Here is a 24651-nt window from a genome sequence, read left to right on the forward strand (position 1 = left end):
ATAAGCAACATCATGATAAATGGAGAAAAGACTGCAGTTGTCAAGGATTTCATTTTACTTGGATCCACAATCAACACCCATGGAAGCAGCAGTCAAGAAATCAAAAGACGTGCTGCATTAGGCAAATCTGCTGCAAGAGACCTCTTTAAAGTGTTGAAAAGCAAAAATGTCACCTTGAAGACTAAGGTGCACCTGACCCAAGCCATGGTGTTTTCAATCGCCTCATATGCATGCGAAAGCTGGACAGTGAATAAGGAAGACTGAAGAAGAATTGATGTGGTGCTGGCAAAGAATACTGAATGAACACATCTATCTTGGAAGAAGTACAATCAGAATGCTCCTTAGAAGCAAGGATGCGGAGACTACATCTCACATACTTTGGACATGTTATCAGGAGGGATCAGTCCCTGGAGAAGGACATCATGCTTGGTAAAGTAGAGGACCAGCAAAAAAGAGAAAGACCCTCAACAAGATGGACTGACACAGTGGCTACAACAATAGGCTCAAGCATAACAACGATTGTGAGGATGGTGCAGGACCAGGCAGTGTTTTGTCCTGTTGTACACGGGGTCGCTATGAGTTGAAACCGACTCTACGGCACAAAACAAAAGCACTCTGTCTTGCACTGAGATTTTTAACCACTCTGTTAATCTTACACCTGGGTCAAAATGTGGCTGCACAATGGGCAGGGGATGCCCTGCTGGAGATGCTCTGGTTCAAGTCGTGTGGGGTCCTAACAATCATTTACACCTTAGGAGAGCTCAGGCTCGAGGTGGGGAGAGGGGAAGAGCCTGTGACCCAGAGCTACCAGGGTAGGAGGGACGAGTGAGGTACATGGGAAGAGTAGGGCAGTTGTGCCAACACATGAAGTACCATGTAGGCTCCATCCTGCTGCTGAGGGTGGCTGCTGCTCACGATTGGGCAATGGGCTTTTGGTGACTAGAACATTCAGTGTGCAACCTGAGGAACAGCTTTAGGACAGGCTCAGAGTCACATTGCCTCCCATCTGAGGGGAGCGTCCACAGCCTCTACCAGGTCCCCCGTCCGATGGCAGCAGCACTTCACCGACCTGCTGGCCTCCAACTCAGACCCATCCAATCCATCCTTCCAAGCAACAAAGCTGATGGAGCCACTCAGTTTCCCCACTGGCCTCAGGAAAAAGTCCAAATGCCTTAGCAACGCCTGGGCCCTGCATATTCTGGCCATGCCCTACCACCCCTACTACTGCCTTCTTTTGAGCTCTTTGCCACAGTCACACTCAACTTCTTTATGCAGCAAGTGTGCCATGTTGTCTCTTGTCACTGGGGCTGGAAGGCCCAAGAACATAGACCCAGGGGACCAGCCATGACGAGAAAACCAGGAGACAGCCTAGTCTGCCAGATGCCTCAGGGGAGAGGTCTCTGTTGATGGTGGAGCCACCTCCCCGCTGGACCCAAACTGTGCCCCTCCCTCAGGACTCCTGTGGTACCAGAACATGTAGAGATGCTCCAGCCGTTTACACTGCATGGTTTTCTGGGTTTTCAGCATGGCCTCCAGCTCCTTCTTCACAGCTGGAGGAGACTGGATCCTCTCACTGGCCATGAACTCACTGGGCAGCCAGACACATTTGCACCATGGAAAGGAGAGAAGGGACAGGGCAGGTGGGAGAGACAGGGAGAGACCAATGGAAAAACAGTCAGAGCCTCGGCACCCCCTTCCCTTACACAGGCCTCTTCCTGCCCTCCTGGGCCTCTGGGATACAGGAAAGAAGGAGAGGAGGGAAGAGGGAGGGAAAGAGAGGAAGGAGGGAGGGAGGGAGGGAAGAAGGGAGTAGGAGGAGGGAGGGCAGAGGGGGGAAGAAGACAGGAAGGGAGAGAAGAAGGGAAAGAGGAAGGGAGGGAGGGTGAAGAAGAAGGGAGGCCGCAGCCCCTAGTGAAATTCAGGGGCTAAGAGGGGCGACCTGCAGGCACAGATCTAGTAGAGGTCTGTTATGTGAATGCATCAAAGATAGCCTCCGTGTACTGGCCCCAAGTTGTTTACTTCTTCATAGCAAGCTGAGGCCAGTTAGCCCAAAACAGCCTGCAGACACCAAACTCTAATTTGTACACATCTAATTGTTTTTTTTTTTTTAAATAGCCCATATGAGCAGATTTTTAGCCACACAGAGCCTGCCTGCTTTACATATGTCACAAAACTGTGGCCAACTCCTGCTAGCACTAGGTAAGATAAAACTCTGTAGTTATAAGGATGCTAAGGTGCTGCTGGGAGCCCTGGTGGCACAGCGGTTAAGAGCTCGGCTGCTAACCAGAAAAGGTCGGCAGTTCAAATCCACCAGCTGATCTCTGGAAACTCTATGGGGCAGTTCTACTCTGTTCTACAGGGTCGCTATAAGCCGGAATCCACTCGACAGCAAAGGGTTTGGTTTTAGTTTCCACTTCTGGTGAGTTCCCTGCACTTCTCGCCTCTGGCGACCTCCTGCTGTGGAAGACCGCCCCCTACAGGTAGCTGCCAATGCTGCCTGCTGTTGTGAAACGCTAGCTCATGGTCATATCTTTTTCTTGATCAGCCCCAAATTCCCTGGAACTTACTACAGGGTCCTGACTGCCACTTGCCAGCTCTGTGACCTTGGGCAAGTCAGCAGCTCTCATCCTTTGCTTCCTCTTCTCTAAAGGAGCTAATGATGGTACTTTCCTCATACTGTACTTGTGAGGACTCAATAATGTAAGCAAAGCCCTGAGCACCATGCCTGGTGTATGGGAACTATCCAGGAAGTGTCAGCTACTGCAACCACTGCTGACCTTCATTGAAGTTTATAACAGCTTCCTAGTTTCAGGCCCAGAACCAGAACTTTCCATACAGTATCTTCTTGGATCACCTGAAACCCTACCACTGGGTCCATTATTATACCCATTTTGTGCAGAAAGAGACAAGCTCAAGTTCAAGTGGCTTGATCGAGGTCACAGGGAAAGTAATGGTGGAGCCACGCGTTGGTACACTTTCCTTCATCCACCACGTCAGACTCTGGTGAAAGTCTCATGCTCTCTATTGTCTACGTGTGAAGATGCACAGATTGGCCTTCTACTCCCTGCCCCCACCAGGACCTGCAGTGCAGAGGGATGCTTCTTTGATGTTCTTCAGACATCTGGGCCCAAAATGTCGTTTGCAAAAGAAAGCCTTGCTTGTCGGCTGGAAGCTCCAAGACTTGTGTGGGTATTATCTAAAGTGTCACTTTTGGGGAATGGCATGGAGATAAGTCCTCTCTTCACCTTCCTCCCATGGGTGAAACTTGCTACCCAAGGGTGGAATGTATCCAAAGCCCAGGGACGGATTACCCAGTAAGCCAAGGTACACACGGGCTCACTTGTGCTTACTTACTAATCTGTAGTGCACAATTTCATCTGTTTTTCTCTGATGTGGTGAAACCCATGTGAAACTGTGCACTACAGATTAGTAAGTAAACACAATTAAGTCCATGCATACCCTGTTTACTGTAAACCCATGCGTACCTTGCTTACTGGTTAATCCATCCCTGCCAAAGCCTGAAGGACATCCACTCTCTTTGACCCAGGGTTACGGGAAGTAGTAAAAAGTGGCAATCATGCAGATATTCAGAATGATGTTTTTAAACAATTTGTACCAAGCTCAGAAAAAGCATGTGAAATGATGCTAATGAGGAAAACAAGATATAAAAGTGCATGTACACTAAAAACAAACAAACAAACAAAAAAAAACCGTTGCTATTGAGTCGATTTCGACTCATAGTGACCCTACAGGACAGAGTAGAACTGCCCTATAGTGTTCCCAAGGTGCAGCTGGAGGATTTGAACTGCCTACCTTTTGGTTAGCATCTGAGCTCTTACCCACTGCACCAGGAGGGCTCCGCATATACACTAAGGGCCTAAAAAGCCTTTGAGAAAATACTATACAGTGCTTTTCACTGTGGGGAGGGATTAGTGGTAATTATTAATTTCTTCATACTTTATTCTATTTCTAGGTTTGTTTGTTTTTTTTTAAAAAGCACATATTACCTTTACCACTAGAAATACAGAGTTAACAATAAAAAGGGATAAAGAATGCATCCCCTAGCCTGTCCTGGGCCCCAGGTTAGCTGGGGGAAGAACACATCCCCCTCCTCCACTATCCAAGGGTGGGTGGCCTGTGGGCAGTGCGGGCAGCCACTGACCTGAAACTCTGCACCAAAGCCTCCTTCTTGAGAGCCTTCCAGGTGTCCACCAGGTCCTGCCAGCGGCGGTGGTTGCTGACCTCCTGCTGCAGGGTGGCCTCCATCAGGTTGAGGAACAGCTGGGCGATGGCCCTCCGGTTGCCCAGCAGGGCCTGGTTTATGATCTGTAGTCACAGGCAGGCAGAGGGCTCAAGATGCCGCAGGGCTCTCGTGAGTCAGACAAAGGCTCGGTTAGAGAGGGGTGGTGGGAGGCTGGAGAGCGGCCAGGTGAAGTGGCACCAGGTGAAGCGCAGCCTAAGGGCCTGAGGCTGAACTGGGTGGTGGCCAAAGGGGGGGTGATGGTCGAGTGTGGTGGTGACAGGGTCTGAGAGATGCTAAGGAGTATTGAGGGGTCAGTGGGTGCTCCAAGGAAGCTGCCTCGGACTAAGCAGCCACAGTGGAGAAAGGGGTGTTTCTGGAATGCTTATCCATGGATAGGATCGTTTCTAAGAGAAGGTGAAAGGCGTTAATCACTCCAGTGGGGCTAAGTATTTAACTGATTTTTATGTTTTTGTTTCAAAAGCAGAGTGCTCACATCATCAAGGACCAGCCACTTAAGGTTGTTACAAGCACCTTCTTTTTTCCCCAATGACCAAGTAAGGCCAGAGATGGAATATTCTTCAGCCATCCTCCTGGTGGTTCTCACCTGGGCACTCTTGGTGTGGGGTGGGGGATAGGAACACTTCTTCACTGTGTGGTGCTGTTCTTCTGTTTAGCATCCTTGCCCCCCTTAAGTAAGAGTAGTCACCCTAAACCCACACCAGTCACTAGAACAACCCAAAATACCTCCACACATTTCCCAAAGCCCTTGAGAGACGTGGCTCTGCCTGGGGACAAGATCAACTGGAAAGACTAGACAAACAGAGCAGCTGTGGTCACTTATGAGGGTGCAAACCACGCTGAGATCACAGTGGCCCTGAGACAACTCCGTAGTGCAGCACCTAACCCAGCGCACACAGTAGCTGAGACACAGCCCCTCGCAATGTATCATGATCATTTGCCAACACGCCTGGTTCACTGCTAGACCAGGAACTTAGTCTCCCTGTCTCCTGTGTGTCCAGCTTAATGCCCAGCACACAGTAGGCACTCGGTAGAATCATCAGTGTTCAAAACCACAACACTATGTTAGGTACACCTGGTTTAAGATGGCAGGGAGGTATGAGATGTACTTTAGAAAGATTTCTATAATGCTTAAAATAACAAAGGCACTGATTCTAAAACTTAAGAGGTCAACTTCAGTTACTCAGAAATGTTACATATGAGAAGCAGACCATTCCCGAGACACCAAGCTCTGGGGCATCATGGGGTCCTGCTCCTTCTCCCATGGGCTAGCCCCCTGTAGATGAACAGTCCTCACCATGGCTTCTTTATTTATCAGTCTGTATACATCAGGTTGCGTTAGGTAGGAAGTTTTCTCAATGATTTCCACATACTTCTTCAATACGTCTTTAAGCTAGAATGAATGACAAGACATCACAGTTAATGACTCCTTCTCTGAAGAACTCAAAGAAAACAGATGATGCTCAACACACCTAGCAAGTAAAAACCACCGAGGACTCCATCTGCACACCAACTCACTTTATCAGCTCTCGAGAACTCAAGCGAGTGCAGAGTTTCATCCAGCTCCTTAATCCACTGCTTCCGAAGCAGGCACTTCTCAGTCACCTTATCCCGAAGCTCCCACAGAGTCTAAACAGAGAGTGGATGGGAAGGAGGGAATGGAAGGAGCAGGACCTGGGTGGAGGAGGGTGCGGAGGCCCAGCCAAGGGGGGACCCCTACTTGGATGGTGTACTCCTGGAGGTTGGAGTCGTTTTCCACCTTTGTGAAGAGCTGATCAATGTCTTCATCACACTCAGCCAGCTTTCTCAAAAAAAGAGTTCCCGACTCCAAGATGAGAGGTTCCATTTCCTAAAACAGGCCAGGAGGACAATGGGGAAGTACCAGGCATGGTCTTGTCTTCAAGAATAGTAATCATTACCTAGTCCCAAGGAATGACATGTTCCTGATACTTTTTTTTTTTTTAGCTAAATAAATCTTTAATATTTCTAATTGCAAATGTACAGAAATTGCACAGCCACACAGAGTCTTAGAACACCAACAACTTTCTCTGTACATTATTACATAGGGAAGTCGTAACTGGAGGGAGGCACTCCAGCCAAAACCCCAGCATTTGCATTATGTTCCTGATACTTAACTCACAACCACAGTACAGATGGCAGCCACCATTTGGGGCACACACCATATGATGGACACTTTTCCCTGGGCTAAGCCCTCATCCTCCATCTCACTTGATTCCCATCACAGTCCTAAGACGTAGGTGCTGACATTGGGCCATGGCTGACACTCAACACATACTTATTAAAGAACTGGCTAAATTAAAGAATTCCAAGTTTACTTTAGACAAGGAAACTGAGGCTCAGTTAAGTTGTGTGACCAAAGCCACAGAATTTGTGGGTGATAGGAGAGCTGGTGTCTAGTTGGGACATCCATATGAAAGTAGTAAGCTGGCTGGGGAGCATGTTTTTGGTACTTTTGGTACAGAGCCAGCTTCAGGAATTTAGGTTTAGGTGACACAGGTAGGGAAGACTGGGGGAAAACGGGGAAAGTGATGTCTAGGGGTCAGAGAGGACCAGGAAGGGAAGGGGCTCAGAGGCAGGACAGCTAGTTTTCTTTAGGGAACATCCCAGAGACCAGCATGGCTCGGGATGAGGTCTCTAGAAAGGAACAGGAAGAGCCAAGTTTGGGGAGGTGCTAAGGGTCAGGAAGCATCAGGCCATCAATGGCAGGCCAAGTCCTTTGGCCACTCATCAGTAGGATTTAGCAGGGAGATCAAAGGCTGGGCTTTGGCATCAGACCTGAGGTCCAGTTCTGACTTGTCCCCTATGCACTGCCTGACCCCAGGCAAGACTCTGTTGACCTCACCTGCAAAATGGTGGTAACAGCCATATCTAACTGCCAGGACTGTTCCAAATATTAAGGGAAGCTAAGCTTAGCACTTAGCCTAACAGGCACAAAGCACTCACAGATGGCTACTATGATTCCATCCACGCCATGGTGTGCCACTGAAGACCTCCAAGCTGGGGTGGAAAGGAGGGTGTGTTTAAGGGGAACTCACCTTTGGAATGGCACAGGAATGGAAGAGGGAAGACTCACCATCCCAATCTGCTCGATCTCCTTATGAAAGTTCACCAAAGCACTCTCGTAGCTCTTCCTTTTGTAGTCTCCTCGCCCTTGAAGGGTGATGGTGCTTATCTTCTCAGGAACTAGGGGAGAAACAACAGAAATGATGAGGCTGCCCTCAGGACAACAAGGTGAACCAAGAGTTCCCAGGAAAAGACAGAACTGGCAGAGAGCACCTGTACACCAGGGTCTTTGTTCAGAAGACAGATTACAAAACCAGGCAAGCAGTAACAGAGGCTTAAGGGAAGAGCAAAAGGATGGAGATGATCCTGAAGTGCAACAGGGAACCAGGTCTCAGAGATACAGTGAAATACAGAAGAAAAGTTCCAGGATAGTATGTGTAGAATGGTACCGTTTATTTTTTAAGTTTTATAGATGAAAATACATGTAATATAATAATAACTAATACTCATATAGCAATACCACCTGTCTGGTACTGTTGTTCCTCGATTACTCATAGTGAGGCCAAGACACAGGTGCTATTATTATCCCCATTTTACAAGTGAGGAAACTTAGGCACACGGGTTGAAGAACACTGTGGGGGTGAAGAATTACTACACAAAGAATTTGGTCTTTGTCACTGGTTCCTGGAAGGTAACCCCTAAACCCTTGGAATTTTCCAAGTAATAGGAGTGTCTTTATTATTCATGATGGGTCCTTCAGACTACACCTGATAGTTTACTCAAGATAGGGGCTGGCCACACCAAAAAGACCAACCATGTGATAATCCACCTGACCTCTAGGGAGAGGAGGGAGGCTGAAGACTGAGGTCAACCAGGTGGGCAATGATTTCATTGATCATGCCTAAGTAATGCAACCCTAATAAAAACTGTAGATACTGAAGCGTGGGTGGGTTTCCTGGTTGGTGATAGACATCGATGTAGAGGAGGGTAACGCATCCCTTGGGGCATGGAAGATCCATGTTGAAGGCCCTCCTAGACCTCATCCTACGTGTCTTTTCTTTTGTATCCTTTTTGCTATAATAAAACTGTAACGGTAAGTATAACACTTTCTTGAATTCTATGAGTCATTATAGTAAATTATTGAACTTGAGCAGGCAGTGGGAAGCCCTGATTTTGTAGACAGCAAGTCAGAAGTGTGGGTGTCCTGGGGACCCCGAATATGCTCTAGTGTCTACAGGCTTGGGCAGACTTGGCAGTCTGGAGGACTGTGCCCTTTAGCATGTGAAAACCAAAAACCAAACTCGTTGCTGTTGAGTAGATTTCTACTCATAGTGACCCTATAGGACAGAGTAGAACTGCCCCATAGGGTTTCCAAGGAGTGCCTGGTGGGTTTGAACTGCCAAACTTTTGGTCAGCAGCTCTAGCTCTTAGCCACTACACCACCAGGGTTTCCTTAGCACGTGAAGTTTGGACCTAACTCTGGATGGTGGGGCCAAAACTTCATTTGCAGTTGGTGTCAGAGAAGACATGTACAGTTGGTGTTAAAGTCACACATCTTGTTGTTGTTAGGTGCCATAGAGTCAGTTCCAACACATAGCGACCCTACATACAACAGAATGAAACACTGCCTGGTCCTGTGCCATCCTCACAATCGTTGTTATGCTTGAGCCCACTGTAGCCACTGTGCCAATCCATCTTGTTGAGCGTCTTCCTCTTTTTTGCTGACCCTCTACTTTACCAAGCATGATGTCCTTCTCCAGGGACTGATCTTTCCTATACGTCCAAAGCATGTGAGATGAAATCTTGCCATCCTCGCTTCTACGGAGCATTCTGGCTGTACTTCTCCCAAGACAGATTTGTTTGTTTTTCTGGCAGTCCATGGTATATTCAATATTCTTCACCAATACCATAATTCAAAGGCATCAATTCTTCTTCAGTCTTCCTTATTCATTGTCCACCTTTCACCTGCATATCGAAAACACCATGGCTTGGGTCAGGCGCACCTTAGTCCTCAAAGTGACATCTTTGCTTTTTAACACTTGAAAGAGGTCTTTTGCAATAGATTTGCCCAATGCAATACATCATTTGATTTCTTGACTGACGCTTCCATGGTCATTGATTGTGGATCCAAGTAAAATGAAATCCTTGACAACTTCGATCTTTTCTCCGTTTATCATGATGTTGCTTATTGGTCCAATTGTGAGGATTTTTGTTTTCTTTATGTTGAGATGCAATCCATACGAAGGCTGTAGTCTTTGATTTTCATCAGTAAGTGCTTCAAGTCCTCTTCACTTTCAGCAAGCAAGGTTATGTCATCTGCATAACACAGGTTGTTAATGCATCTTCCTTCAATCCTGATGCCATGTTCTTCTTTATATAGTCCAACTTCTCAGATTATTTGCTCAGCATACAGATTGAATAAGTATGGTGAAAAGATACAACCCTGACGCATACTTTTCCTGGTTTTAAACCATGCAGTATCCCCTTGTTTTGTTCGAATGATTGTCTCTTGGTCTATGTATAGGTTCCGCATGAGCACAATTATTTTGGAATTCCCATTCTTCACAAGGTTTTCCTTAATTTATTACGATCCACATAGTAGAATGCCTTTGCATAGTCAATAAAACACAGCTAAACTTCTTTCTAGTATTCTCTACTTTCAGCGAAGATCCATCTGATATCAGCAATGATACCCTTGTTCCACGTCTGCTTCTGAATCTGTCTTGAATTTCTGGCAGTTCCCTATTGATATACTGCTGCAACTGTTTTTGAGTTATCTTCAGGCACCATCAAATGGGACAGTCTCTTTATATTAACAAATACATTTAAAAACCATCTCAATCCATACTATCTAATGAAGTTAACCAAGAAGTCTTTTGAATCACAAATCCCAAACCCAATCATTCAGGGGAAATGTAGCCATTCTCTTAAATTTAAGTAACCGGTTCAGATGAAACTTGGAAAGTGTCATGGACTGAATTGTGTCCCCCAAAAATGTGTGTGTTGACTCGGCTGGGTCATGATTCCCAGTGTTGTGTGATTGTGTACCATTTAGTAATCTGATGTGATTTCCTTGTGTTGTGGACTCTATCACTATAGTGTAATGGGATGGATTGGAGGCAGTTATATTTGATGAGGTAGACAAGATTGGATGGTGTCTTGAGCCAATCTCTTTTGAGATGTCGGGGAGAGAAGCAAGCAGGGACACACGGGAACCTCATACCACCAAGAAAGCAGTGCCAGGAGCAGAGCGTGTCCTTTGGACCTGAGGTTCCTGTGCAGAGAAGCTCCCAGACTAAGGGAAGTTTGATGACATGTAGCTTCTTCCAGAACTGACAGAGAAAGTGTTCCCCTGGAGCTGATGCCCTGAATTTGTACTTGTAGCCTACTGGACTGCGAGAGAATAAACTTCTCTTTGTTAAAGCCATCCACTTGTGGTATTTCTGTTATAGCAGCACTAGATGACAAAGACAGAAAGCTAAAAATCCTCTAAGTTTCATTTGAGGGGGTGGAGCAACTCTGCCCCAAACAATCAGACAAAAATGATCCCTATGTTCACAGCCATCTGATGTGCAAAGCAAGTCCGACCTGTGAAGGCAATCGAGAGCAAAGACCTGGGGAGTACTCTGGCCCTGCCTCCACCATCACAGCACCCCCTGGACCCACACAAGGGGTGGGGTCTAACAGGCAGGCAACAGTCAGGGCTTCTGCCCCTACTGAATGTATAAGGCAACTACACCTCCCTGACACCTGAAAGCCCAAGCCCCACTATGCGATGGAGCAGAAGGAACACAGTGGGCACTGCCGCTGCTTCCTCAGAAGGCTCCTGGTTGATGCGCCCCTGCAAGGCTCTTCTTGCCCCAGCCAGGCCTGCCCCCAGGGCAGGAACAGAGGCTCACCGATGGTGTCCCCAAGGCCCCGGACTTCCCGGGCAGCGATGGTGCTCTCACTCTCGTGGGATTTTTCCCTCTTGGCTGCTTTCTTTTCCCTGTAGCACAAGCAGAGGGGAACAGTTAATGCTTGTACCCCAGGGCTGCTCTCCCACACATGGAAGAGTGTTCAGAGTGCCCATGGGCAGCGGCAATAGCTGGACCCCACCCAACTCCAGAGAACACCAAGGCAGGGCCCAGTCTCCCAACCAGCACTGCTCGGTGTCTCCTGCGACCAGACACTGGGGTGCCTAGTTGAGAAAATGAGGTCCCTGCCATCAGGGAGCTTGCTTGGGCTCTGGCTGCAAACCAAGTGTGGGGGGCAGGCGGGAGTCATTTTTCACATGGGGAAACAGGATCAGAGGGGACGAGGACCAGCCTGATAAAGTGTTTGGCATGTGTCCTCATTTGCTCCTTCAGCAGTCCAGAATCTCAAGCTCCATGAGGGTGGGATCCCCACACCTAGTGCCTGGTCCTAGGCACTCAGTCAATAACTACTGGGGGGAAGAAGGAGAGAGGGACGGAGGGAGAAACAAAGAATCCTGCAAGAAAGGTGTTATTACCTCCCTCCTTCAGGGAAAGTACCTAAGCCTTCATTCCCACCTGGGACTCATCTTGTATGAGTTCTTTTTGACTTTTCGAAGATTCCGAAGGACACACATGTTGTGGGGGTGTGGCCAGGATGGCAGGACTTACTTATAGAGCACAGGGTTTTCCGTGACCCAGTCGTTGGGCAGGCTGTGCACCCATTTCTGCTGCCGAGGAGACAGCATCTCTCCTTCAGGCACCTCCACCTTCTTCATCAGGGGAGTCTTGCCGCTCTTTGGGCTCAGAGAATGCTCCACAGCCCGCTTCCTGCTGGCTGCCAGGGACCGGACCAGCTGCACCTGAATCCATGGGAGATGGGAATCAGTGCTATAGGCCCCCCTACACCCTCAGGCTGACTATGCTGGACTTCAAGGCTCACGTGGGAGCTGCAAAAGTAAGGCACCTCCAGCCCAGGCCTTCAGCCCCACTACATCAGCGCCATGGAGGAGGGCTCCAGACCCCCATGACAGTCATTCAGCCACTTCTGGGAAGGTATCTTTTAAGAAATTTAAATGAGGACCAAGATGTTCATCCCAGCCTTATTTATTTACTTTTTTATATTGTAGTGAAAATACACACACACAAAAAGCATACGCCATCTCAACAAATTCTACATGTATAATTCAGTGACACTGATTACATTCTTCAAGTTGTGCAACCATTCTTGCTATCCTTTTTCAAATTATTCCACCCCCATTAGCATAAACTCAAAGCCCCCTAAGCAATAACTCCGCCAGCCTTATTTTTATAATCACTAGGAATTGGAAAAAATGAAGCTGTCCGATAACACGGGACTGGTTGCATAAATGTGGTATGTCCAGTCAATGGAATGTTAGATAGTTATTTTAAAAAAAGAATTATGCAAAGAATTATATATGGCATGGGGAAATGCTTAGGTGGTGCTATGATGTAAAAGTATAAATTATAAACAAAATCATACAGTATAACCTCAAAATTTAAAATGCAAAGAAAAGTGACCAGAAGAAAATACCCAAAAGATTAAGTATAAGAATGGTATGTTTGCCTATAGGGAGCAGGATTGTGTAAGTAATGAGTGCGATTGTTTCTCTGACTTCTTTATACTTTGTTATAGTTTCCAAACCCTGTACAGAGAGCATTTTTAGGGCTGAAGTTAGGAACGAAAAACCCTTTTAAATAGGTAGTACAAAACTTCAAAGGTGGGATTCAGAGGTGTTTGTTCCGTTTAAGATCCTTGCTTTGTTTGCACAGTGCTCTGCAGATCACAAGGCAATTTCAGCAACCGAAATGGTCACCGAGCAACCATAATGTTACTTTAACACACTATGGAAGGTTCTAAGATGAACAACTAGGCAGCTGCTAGACATAGATGAACACACATTGCGTGGGATAAGGCCTGCGAGATACTGTTAAGGAGAAAAAGCAGGTTTTGAAACCCTAGGAAGAATCAGGAGACTCTGGGTAGCGCAAACATTTAACACGCAAAAGGTTGGAGGTTCGAGTGCACCCAGAGGCGCCTCAGAAGAAGGGCCTGGTGATCTACTTCGGAAAAATGCATAGTTCTACAATGACATACATAGGTTTGCCATGAGTTGGAATCAACTCCACAGCAACTGATTTAGTAAGAATCAAATTCACATTTTTTTAAAGAAAAATTAGAAATACTTTTATGGGTGGGAAAAAGACCCAGAGCACTATAGGCTAATTCTGGCTATCTCTAAGTAATTTAAATTTTAAGTTAAATGTTCTAATTGCCAAAAATCGGCATTAATTTTCTAGGCATACATTTTTAGAACCAGTAAGAATTCATTTTAAAACCAAAGCAATTTCAAAGCCCTTATTTCACTGGATTCCCAGTCAGGGAAGTTGGGGGCTCTGGGGGAAGGTGGCAGAAGGAAGAAGGTGAAGTGGAAGGAGAGGAAAGGGGGCAGCAGAAGGAAGTTGGGGGAGCTGAGGAAAGGGGGCTGAAAGAGGGAACCTACCTCGGCCTCGAAGATCTGCTGGTAGACTTTCCCATTCCGAACCTGCGTCACTCGCCCCACTGAAGGCATTTTGGCGGCCAGTCAGTCGCCCCTGCGAGGAAGCCATTGTCCATGAAACTTGTTTGAGGTTGGGAAACCAGCTCTGCCCCCTCCCCAAAAGCAAATCGCCGGGAGAGTTAGAAGCTGGCCTGGGAGGCAGTCCAGCCCGGGTAGGACCCACTACGGTCGGGGCCGCGGACCCCTCTGCTAAGGGGAGAAAGCTTCAGGGCTCCTTTCTCCCACCCCTAAGCGCAGGCTTAAAACAAACAAAAAAACAAAAGTCAAGAATGGAGGGGGAGAGGACGAAAATGAAATAAACCTTAGGCTAGAACAGAACTCGCGGAGTAGGCCGGCTCTCTTTACTGCGCAGCGCGCAAATCCCAGACAGGCTTTGGAAAAGGGATGAATAATAAAAAATGATTATTGTTTTGTGCTTCACTCTCCCAAGCTCTCCCGGGAAAAGTCAACGCGCTCAAGGGGTCAGCTGGGATTTGAACCCGGCCTAACCTCGACCTGACGCTGAACTCGGAGCCAAGACCCTCCCGGCACCCAGACGAGGGGAGAAGAGTGGAGAGGAGCGAGGGGCCGAATTTTGGTGACGCTAATTAGGCGCCGGCTGTATGCTGAAGGGACACAGCAACAAACTCTTCCTTTCTTCCCCCAGGTCCCACCGCAGCGAGCAGCTCAAGCAGCCCTGGGATGTCCTGAGGGCAACAGGGTCTGGGAGCCCGCCGGGAACACACCTTCCTGAAGAGCCCCGTAGGTCCACCATTCGCGGGTCGAGCCACAACCGCCAAAGGAAGCTTGTCTGTCATCTCCAAGACAACGCAGAGGGGCGGGTACCGCGCTAGCCCCGCCCTCTCCCAGCCTCCCAAGGGAAAGGAGTCTGCTCTTAGCAATGAGTGCGCCCCACGTGAGGTAGCCGACCTCTTAGCCAGCCCCCTCTCTCCAGGCCTGGTTTCCATAGAAAGAGATACACTAAAAAAACACTCTAGGTAAATCAAAATGGAATTTTAAAAATTGTTCAAGTAACCCACAGGCAGGCAGGAAAAAGAAAACAAAGAAGTGAACAGAGGGAACAAACAGAAAACAAATAAAAAAATAAAGTGGCAGTCTTAAACCATAAATATCAATAATTACATCAATAGTCTAAACACGTCAACTAAAAGACAGGAAGAGTAGATTAAAGAACACGCTGTCTTTAAGAGAGTTTAAATATAATGATATATATAGATTCGAAGAAAAGGATTCCTTTTACTATACAAACATTAATCAAAAGAAAGCAGGAGTGGCTGCACTATTATCAGATAAAATATACTTCAGAGTAAAGCAAATTATCAGGGACAGAGAGGGACATTACATAATGACAAAAGGCTCTATCCACCAAGAAGCCATAGAAACCCTAAATGCGTATGTACCAAACAACAAGCCTGCAAAATTCAGGAAGCAAGACGGATAGAACTGAAAGGACAAATAGACAAATATACAATTATAGTTGGACACTTCAACATCCTCCTCTCAACAACTGGTAGGGCAACAAGACAGAAAATCAGCAAGGATGTCGAAAAACTCAGCACCATCCACCAACAGGATCTAATCGACATTTATAGAACACTTCACCCACAACAGCAGAACACACATTCTTTTCAAGCATCCCCGAAACATTTACCAAGATAGATTATTTCCTGGGCCACAGAACAAACCTCAACAAATTTACGAGAATTGAAATAATACAGTGTGTTCTCTGACGACAGTGAAATCAGACTAGAAAGCAATAATAAAAAGGTAATTGGAAAATCTCCAAACATGAAGAAACTAAAGACAACACTTCTAAATACTACATGGGTCAAAGGGGAAGTCTCAAGGGAAATTTAAAAAGTACATTGAACTAAATGGAATTCCAGAGTTTGACCTTGAAGACTGAAAATTCCTAATTGCCAGTCAAAAGAAACCTTAAGTAATAGAAGCACAAAATGTTCTGTCTTCCTCCAAGGCTGTAGAAAGGCAGCCACCATTCTGAGTGAGGAAGTGTTCCTTGCAAAGGTATTTTAAAGACCCACACACTTCAGAGATTGTTGCTATGCCCTGGCTTAGAACACCCTGGTGCCATCAGGGATCTCCACTCAGTTGGGGGAGGGGGAGGAGCAGTTAGCTGTGTTCCTGGAGGTGCCATGGGACACCCCCACCCCCACCCCAACCCCCGACCCCTGCCACTTGAGAGTTCCCAGGAGGGTATGACTGAGCCAGAGATTATTTGACACCCCTAATCCAGTTCCAGGACCACCAAGGACCTCTTTAAACGACACCTCCTAGAAGGAAAGACTCTTCAGAGGCACTGATTAAACCTAAGGACTCTTGTTTACGAAGCAACTCTGGCTTCAAAACTCCCAGCCTCAGACTGGAGCTGTCAAAGGGTCATTCCATCTCCCTACCCCAGCTCCACCCCCACTGATGCCTGCATGGTTTGGGATCTCAGAGCTGGAACAGGCTTTCTAGAATCCAGACTATCTCACCCAAATCCCACAGTACTCAGTACAAGGCCGAGGCCCAGTGAAGGTTCCAAGGCCCCTTGAGCACCTAGCACCGGGTAAGTACTTCCTCTTCGCTATTTTCCACCTGTCTCCTCTGGCCTAGAACTTGCTCAAAATAAATGCAGGGTTCGAACTCATGCCTCTCCCTCAATCGTGTGGTTCTAGTTCCTTAACCTCTCTAGACCTCAGTCTTCCTTTCTGTAAGACAGGGGTCCCACCTACCCTGCTCAACTCACCAAAATGGTGGAGAAAGATCAGAGGGGGTTTAGAAAACAACTTCTAGGGATCATGGAAGTCATTATGAATTGTCTGGGGTAATGGCCGGTTAAGACTGATAAGCTCACAAAAAAGAAAATTCACTGAATATTTACAGTTCACGTTTATGGCAAGCACACATAATGCACTCTATGTGCTCATAGACATATACATGTAGATCCACCCCTTGTCATTGCTCCAGTGTCCACTCCTCGTGTCACCACTCCCATGGTTTCCATTTGAAGTATGCGTGTGTGTGTCCACCTGTGCGGATGTGGGGATGCTGAGAAAAAAATGGACCCACACGTGGGAGGGGTGGGCAGGGGTCACTCAAGATCTTAGGAGCTCTCATTCCCAAAGTAAACCCCATGGGAGGGGTTGATCCCTGGTCTGGGAGGCTGCCCCTTTGTGTGCTTTCAGGCCAGTCCCTGCCTCACTCTCGGCCTCGGTTTCCCAATTGTACAATGAGGGAGTGGTTCCAGAACTGCGTAAATGTGCTCTCAGGTAAGACACGATGCCAGGCTCCCTCCACACTGTAGGTGAAGCGCCGTGCTGGGCGCGCACAGGCACCTAATCTCCCTAAACAAGGCGGTCGTGAGTGAACAGTGACCGCGGTTGGGATCGCACCCTGAGTCCACGAACAGCGCGTGGACGTGACTCCGCCTTTCCACGCGCGCAAGCGCAATGCATCAACAGCGCGGCTTGAGCGGTTGGTCTCACACGATTCGTCCGCGCACAACCGCTGCCGTCTTTGTGCCCGCTATTGTAAACTGGGCTGTGGCACTGGAGAGTCTGGAGAAGTAGGGTACACAGAATATTTCTCCATCACCACCGCCTTGGTGCCCAGATGCCACTCGCAGGGGCCAGCTCTGTGGAGGGTCAGGGTCAGGAAGGATCCACCTGGCGGTGGATGGTGAGTCTGGGCAGGGGAGAAAATGAGGCCATCCCCTCTCCTCCCTGTCTATCCCTACTCTCCAAGCCCTATCCTCCCTGGTAGGACCCTGGGAGCCTGAGGTCCAGCCTGCCCCAGGCTGGCATGAGAGGGAGTGGAGGAGCCCAGTAAAGAGGCAGGCACAAACACCAAGCACCAAGGTATGTGTTGGGGTGTTACTGTTGTTAGGGAGCCCCTTCTGGGCTTTCAGTGATTTCCTCCCCCCCCCGCCCCCACCCCACAGCTCTGAGGAACAAGGACAGCCCCTGACAAGGGACTCAGAATCATTACTCTTAACCATGACTGACACCATGCTGGTCATCAGCGGCCTCGTCCTGGGTTGAGTGCCTACTGGGTCACATAGGCTTCTGAGATCCAAACACTTTAGGTGCTGTCTTAGTTATCTAGTGCTGCTACAACAGAAATACCACAAATGGATGGTTTTAATGAAGAGAAGTTTATTTCCTCACAGTCAAAGTAGGCTAAAAGTCCAATTTCAGGGTGTCAGCTCCAGGGGAAAGCTTTTCCTCTCTGTCAGCCTTCTCTTCAGTGTTCTCCCGGACTAGGAGCTTCTCTGCGCAGGGACCCCGGTCCAAAGGACGCGCTCTGCTCCTGGTACTGCTTTCTTGATGGTATGTGGTCCCCCTGTCTCACTGCTCACTTCTGTCTTTTGTATCTCAAGACATTGCCTCAGGACACAAGCCAGTCTTGTAGACTGGGTCCTGCCTTACTAACAAAACTGCCACCCATCCTCCCTCATTAACATCATAGAGGCAGGATTTACCACACATGGGAAAATCACACAATACCAGGAATCATGGCCCAGCCAAATTGATACACACATTTTTGGGGGGACATAATTCAATCCATGACAGGTGCCTTCATTTTCCCTGCTTTAATCCCCAACATACCCTTATGAGGATGAATTTCTGATCCCATCTGCATTCAAGGAAACAGCCTCCAAGAAGTTATAGCACGTGCTTGCCTGTCACAGGGCTATGACGTGGCCCAGCTGTGGGTTTGAACCTCGGTCAGTCAGACCCCACAGGCTGTGATTTGCACAAGAGCCTCAAGGAGGTGGCCTCTAAGCCCAGCCTTGAAGGCGAGTCCAGTGTGGTTGGTGGGCTACAGGGAAGAGCTCTGCAGGCAGGGGATCTCTGAGGTGGGCAAGGGCCTGGCATGGTCACAGGGAGAAGAAGTTTCTCTGAGCACATTGTCTACCTCCACCCAAGCATGAATCCCCAAGCATCAGCCAGGGATGAGAAGGCTTACTTCAGTGCCCTCTGTGCACAATGGGGGTGCTCTGACGGCCATCTGCCTCCTCCCAGGGCATGTAGCCAGAAGGCCCAGAGCTGATGACTTGTCAGAATAGTCCTTCAGGAGAGATGGGTCCCCAGAGAGGTCTGACTGAGGGGACCAAGGGGCCACACACCCACCTATCTCACAAACACTCTTGTTCATGTTGCTGTTGTCCATGTCCAGGCTGACAAGGATGATGCAGGAGTCACCCACCTCTGGTTGTAGAGTAGCAGCGAGGAGTTGTAGTTGCAGACCTCTAAGACAGAGCTTGCATGCGTGCCCATGGAGGCCATGGCCGTGGTGAAGGCCGAGAAGTAGAAGGTGCTGCTGGAGGCTGAGCTGACACTGCAAGTCTTCAGGGATGATGAGAAGTTCTACTTCCTGAACTGTGGGCGACAGTGAGATCCAGACCCTGCAGGGCACCCTAGTCCAGTGTCCAGAGCTCCTGGAGGCTTCTATAATAAGCTCTGGTCTGGAGCCAGGGCTTCTAGGCCCCTTTTGTGGGTACAAAGTGGGGAACCCTGGCACCATGAAGGGAGGGGCTGGGGAAGGACTGTCAGAGGAAGGGACAAGGTAGTCACCTTCTTTTCCTGGCCTTCTGGGGTCTCCAGGACAAGGCTCAGATTGATCCCTTCCAAGCTGGAGCTGGAGGACCTGGCCAAGTGCAAGCTGAGTGTGTCAGCGAAGTCCCTGCTGCTGAGGTACCATCTGCATTTGAGCTGGTCACAGGACTTGGAGTGAGAGCTGCAACTGGTGCTGGGCTCTGCTGGAGGCTAGATGGGAGGGCCAGCTTACCTTAGAGTCCTCCACCCTTAACCCGCTACCACTGAACTGTATGTGTCAGGCACTGTGCTAAGTGCTCAATCAACAGTACCCCATTCACTCAGGCCATCTGAGAGATCTTTTAGCATCAACCTACTTTACAGAGGAGGAAACTGAAGCCCAGAGAGGTGAAGTGCCTCATCCTATTCACAGGGCTGGTCGGCATAAGAGCTGAGATCCTGGCACCAGGCTGGTTGACTCCCCAAGCCCACGCTTAACCCTGAAGCTTCTCTGAGCCCCAGGGTAGCCTCCACCTGCCTGCCTAGGTCCTGGCACTCACTTGTGCCAGTGCTTGATGGTGGCCTTGTTCACTTGGCCTTGGTGTTGCTAACCAACTTGGACCAGGGCTCTAGTGCACAAGACGGGTTGTGGCTACAGAACAGAGCGGCAGCCCTATGGCCACCCTGTGTTAGGTTTCTCCTGGCAAACGGCCACCTCACGGTCTCCCTCCCAGTGCCAGCCCAGAAGCTGGAGTCCAGGTGCTGCAGGCAACAAGGTCCATGGCCACAGGCTCTCTGGAGTCTTCCCCTGCCAATCCCAGTTGCTGTCTGGGTCTTATCTCTCTGTCTCAAAGAGCTACTGTATTATCTGGACCTAGGCCCCACATTGCGCCTGGGGCACCATGTTAGAGTTGTTGCAGGCTGATCTCCTGTAACACATTGAATTCCTGGAGTCAGAGGGAAGGACAGGATGCTGACTGAGCTTGGGTGAGTGGTGCTGGGTAGGGCAGGGGGGCCACACTCCAGGTCTTTGCTCTGATGAGGCCACTCCTCACCTCCACTCCCATCCAGGCCCCTACCTGTTCTCAGAGCTGGGTTCACACAGTTCCTTCAGGAAGTTGTCCTTGATCTATCACTCTACCCCCACCCTCCAGTGGGACTGTTCTCTCCCTTATCTGTGCATCAGACTTTCCTCTTTCATCTAAAAAGCAGGAGGATAGTGCCAAGGTGTGTCCTACCCAGGTAGGTCTCTGATTTCCACACCCCCACCCTGCAGTGACTGCAAAAGATGCTTACCTTTGATAAGAATGCCCTGGAAGGCACAGAGTCAGTGTGCCTCAGAAAAGGTCCCCTAGTCTATCACCTGCCCCCCAACACCCCTCATGTTTTACTACTGCAGGGGCCCACCAGGGGCCAGGCACACACAGAAACCAGGACTCGGGCCTGGGCTGGGTTCTGAGTACCAGGGGTTGGGGAAACGCTGGAGTAGCGGCTGAGACTTTCTAGCCTTCTAGCTTTTGACCTGGGGGCTGGGTGGGAGAGGGGGGTATGAGGCTGCCCAGGCAGGATCACAGTGGTGGTCTGGCCTGGATTGGCCTGACCTGGACTGCCCTGTGTTACTTTCGATTCCTTCTGGCAAATGGTCAGAGGCTTCAAGGATGGTGGCTGAGAAGATGTCTGAACCTTTGGGAAAGGATCTCACTATGGGATTTCCTGAGACTAGAAGCTCGGGAATTAGGGACATAGAAGGAGGTTACTTTAAGTATCTCTGGCCAAGTGAGCTGGGTAGGAGACTGTCTCTATAATGTGGGTATCTGGTTACCAGGGTTTCAAGTTAAGTGGGGCTTTACTGCCAAGGAAGTGAGGTCACTTCCTGGGGTGGCTTTACTGAAGCCCTGCTTTTACCTGTGCCCCGTCCACCAAGAAGACCTCCCCAAAAGCCCTTCTGACTGTTCACCCCCCTCCTGCATGCTATCTCCTTAACTATACAGTTACACCAACACAGATTTCCCCACAGCCCCCGGAAAAGGCCTGGGTGCAGCCAGGGCCCTCGCTTTGAGGGGCAGACAACTCATCCCTCTTTCCAGTTCCTTGACTTTAGACAAGTCATTGTGCTGTCCCCAGTCTCCCCACCTGCACAACGAGGATCATTCTAGTATCTACTTCCCAAGGACATCATCAGGTATAACACCTATAAAACCTATGAACTGATGTCACATGTACCTTACCTTAGAGTCCTCCACCCTTAACCCGCTACCACTGAACTGTATGTGTCAGGCACTGTGCTAAGTGCTCAATCAACAGTACCCCATTCACTCAGGCCATCTGAGAGATCTTTTAGCATCAACCTACTTTACAGAGGAGGAAACTGAAGCCCAGAGAGGTGAAGTGCCTCATCCTATTCACAGGGCTGGTCGGCATAAGAGCTGAGATCCTGGCACCAGGCTGGTTGACTCCCCAAGCCCACGCTTAACCCTGAAGCTTCTCTGAGCCCCAAGGTAGCCTCCACCTGCCTGCCTAGGTCCTGGCACTCACTTGTGCCAGTGCTTGATGGTGGCCTTGTTCACTTGGCCTTGGTGTTGCTACAACTTGGACCAGGGCTCTAGTGCACAAGACGGGTTGTGGCTACAGAACAGAGCGGCAGCCCTATGGCCACCCTGTGCACAAACTTAAGAGATGGAGGATTACAAGAAGGGGTGGAGAGCAGCATGGAGCACAGCTCGAAGCAGGCTGGGGTTCTAGCAATGTGATCTTGGCTAAGTCACTTCCCCTGTTGGTCTCCTTTCCCAATCTGTACCGTGAGGGGGTTGAAATTAAATGAAAATCAGATGTCATTACCAGGACCAGATTAAGGCATGTGAGAGCCCTAAGCATTGATAATCTGTGGTGCCCCCTCCTCTACTTAAACCTTTGAACAAGATGTATGAGTTATATATACATACATGTATATATACATATGTGTGTGTCTTAGCTATCCATGATGTAACTTCATTTTAAATGCAACTATAATGTTAGCGATTGAATGCAAAAGTTGTGTATGCCATTTTAGTGGAATGAGATGAACTGGATTATAAAATTTTTAGTGGGTGAATGTAGCAAGAGTTAGACTTGACAGCCCACCCCCACCTCTTGTTTATTAGCAATAGTATACTCCCAAGAGACCCGCCAAGATAAGGTGTTTCAGTTACACGGGAGGGGACTATAAGAGACAGATGTTAATGAAGGTGTTGAAGTGGTAGGGGCTTCATATCTTAAACAACCTTGTGCGTGGGTGCCCTTGTGACCCTGCATGAACTTTATTTCTGGCTGGTACATTCTCACATGCTGGAGCTGGTGTCAATTTCATTTAGTGCCCTGCCAGTTCCAACGTGGTGCTCACTTTTCCTTGTGTCATGTCTGTTTGGCATCTATGGGTATTTGCTTCGGACAATTGGTGCCCCTATTTTGTTGATGCCCTAAACACATGCTTACCTTGCTTATTGGGTAATCTATCCCTGGTCATTACCCTCTGGCATAAATCCCTCTAATGGCTTCCATTATATTTATAATCAGACCCAAGGGCCTCATTTTGGCCTATGTGATGGGCATCCTGCACAATGGCTCCCAATGTTCCCTGACTTCTGATGTACACATCCTTATGTAATCCCCTAGAGTGCAGACTGGATTTAGCAGCTTACTTCTAACCAGTAGAGTATGACAAATGTAATGGGATGTTACTTCCGAGATTTGGTTATAAAAATCTGTGACTTCCATCTTGTGCTCTCTCTCTTGTGTCCCCCTCCCCTCTCTCCCTGGGCTGCCCTCTGGAGAGGCCCACATGGCAAAGAACTGAGGTAGGGCCTGGGCATCAGGAACTGAAGCCCTCAGTCCAACAGCTCACAAGAAAACAAATCCTGCCAATCACACACGTGAATGAGCTTGGAAGCAGCCTTCCCCCAGTCGAGCCTCAGTTGAGACTGCAGCCCCTACCTCCTGAGAGACTGAGGCAGAAGCACCCAGCTAGACCACGCCCAGATTCCTGGTCCATAGAAATATTAAATGTTGTTTTAATCTGCTAAATTCTGGGGTAATGTCACAGAACAATAGATGACTGATACAGGCTCTGGGATCTGTCCTTTTTCCTCAGTCCCCTCATCTTCTAATCTCACTCCAGCTACATGGGCCGCCTTTCTACCCTCCTCTCTGGAAAAGCTCACTTCTGCCTCCACGTCTCTGCAGTGCCTTCTCTGGAACACCATCCACAGACTTGTGCTGGGCTGGGCCTTCTGGCCGTTCTGATCACAGCGTAAATGTCACCTCAGTGAAGCCTTTTGGACCCTCCCACCTAGTGGCCCTTCAGCCTTCCTCATAGCACCTGCTTTATTTTGTCGCTAGCACTTGTTCTTTTCTTTCAACTTTTTTTTTTTTAATGCTTTTGTCCATCTCCCCCTCTAGACTTTGAGCTCCTGAAGGGGAAAGACTAACTTGGTCGTTTTTAGCACCTCACCCAGGGTGAGTGCTGAAGGCATATTTGCTCAATGAATGAATGATATGATCTCATAGATCCCTCTTTCCTCCTCTGACCAGCTCAGGCTGTGGAGATGGATACTAATAATAGGGGGCACAAATAGGGTCTGAGTCGGGGACAGAAGAATGACCTCTGGACAGAGTAGAACCACCCCAAAGGGTTTCCAAGACTGTAATCTTTATGGAAGCACACTGCCACATTGTTCTTCCATGGAGCAGCTGATGAGTTTGAACCACTGACCTTCCAGTTATCAGCCGAGAGCTTTGAGCCGAGAACCACTGCTCTACCAGGTCTCCTTTTATGGGAGAACTTAGGAGGCTGGAATTCTTTATCATCTGAATTCTGCTCACCTTGTCTGCCCTGAGCCTGTCCCTGCCTCAGTTTCCTAGTTGCACACTGAGGAGTTGGATTTGGAACTGCATAAGTGGGTGCTCGGAGGAATGGCGCTGTGCTCCCTTCACAGTGGATGGAGGGTGGCTCAGAGGCTCACAGGGGCTCAAGGACCTACCTAATGCTGGTGGACGATGGCAGACACAACTCGCAGGGCAGCTCACATGGGGCCCTGCCGGGGCCTGTGGGAAGTGCATGGACTTGAGCCCTGTGTTGTCATCCACACATGTGCAATGCACCAAGGGCTCCGCTCTTGTAACTGGTTCCTTGAGATTGCCTCCATCCCTACCACCTGCTCTATTCCCCCCAGCCCCTATGGGACCTCCAGGGCTACCCCCGACCCAGCCACGTGGGGCCTCTGGGTGCAGTGTTGGGTGGGCACAGAGAGCCTGGA

At 48.8% G+C, this 24651-nt stretch overlaps 1 protein-coding gene across 1 annotated transcript in view; it reads right to left on the reverse strand.

Annotated features, from left to right (window-relative positions):
* Positions 1 to 24651, reverse strand: part of CCDC180 (coiled-coil domain containing 180) — a 116133-nt gene that overhangs the window by 36191 nt on the left and 55291 nt on the right. The window contains 9 exon segments of the mRNA XM_023727333.1: positions 1469 to 1588; positions 4163 to 4326; positions 5559 to 5654; positions 5780 to 5890; positions 5982 to 6110; positions 7356 to 7465; positions 11185 to 11273; positions 11911 to 12101; positions 13764 to 13843. Coding sequence (XP_023583101.1) covers positions 1469 to 1588; positions 4163 to 4326; positions 5559 to 5654; positions 5780 to 5890; positions 5982 to 6110; positions 7356 to 7465; positions 11185 to 11273; positions 11911 to 12101; positions 13764 to 13843 — 1090 coding nt within the window.

The sequence above is a fragment of the Trichechus manatus genome, unplaced genomic scaffold (genome assembly GCF_000243295.1).
Source record: "Trichechus manatus latirostris isolate Lorelei unplaced genomic scaffold, TriManLat1.0 scaffold00016, whole genome shotgun sequence".
Classification (NCBI taxonomy): domain Eukaryota; kingdom Metazoa; phylum Chordata; class Mammalia; order Sirenia; family Trichechidae; genus Trichechus; species Trichechus manatus.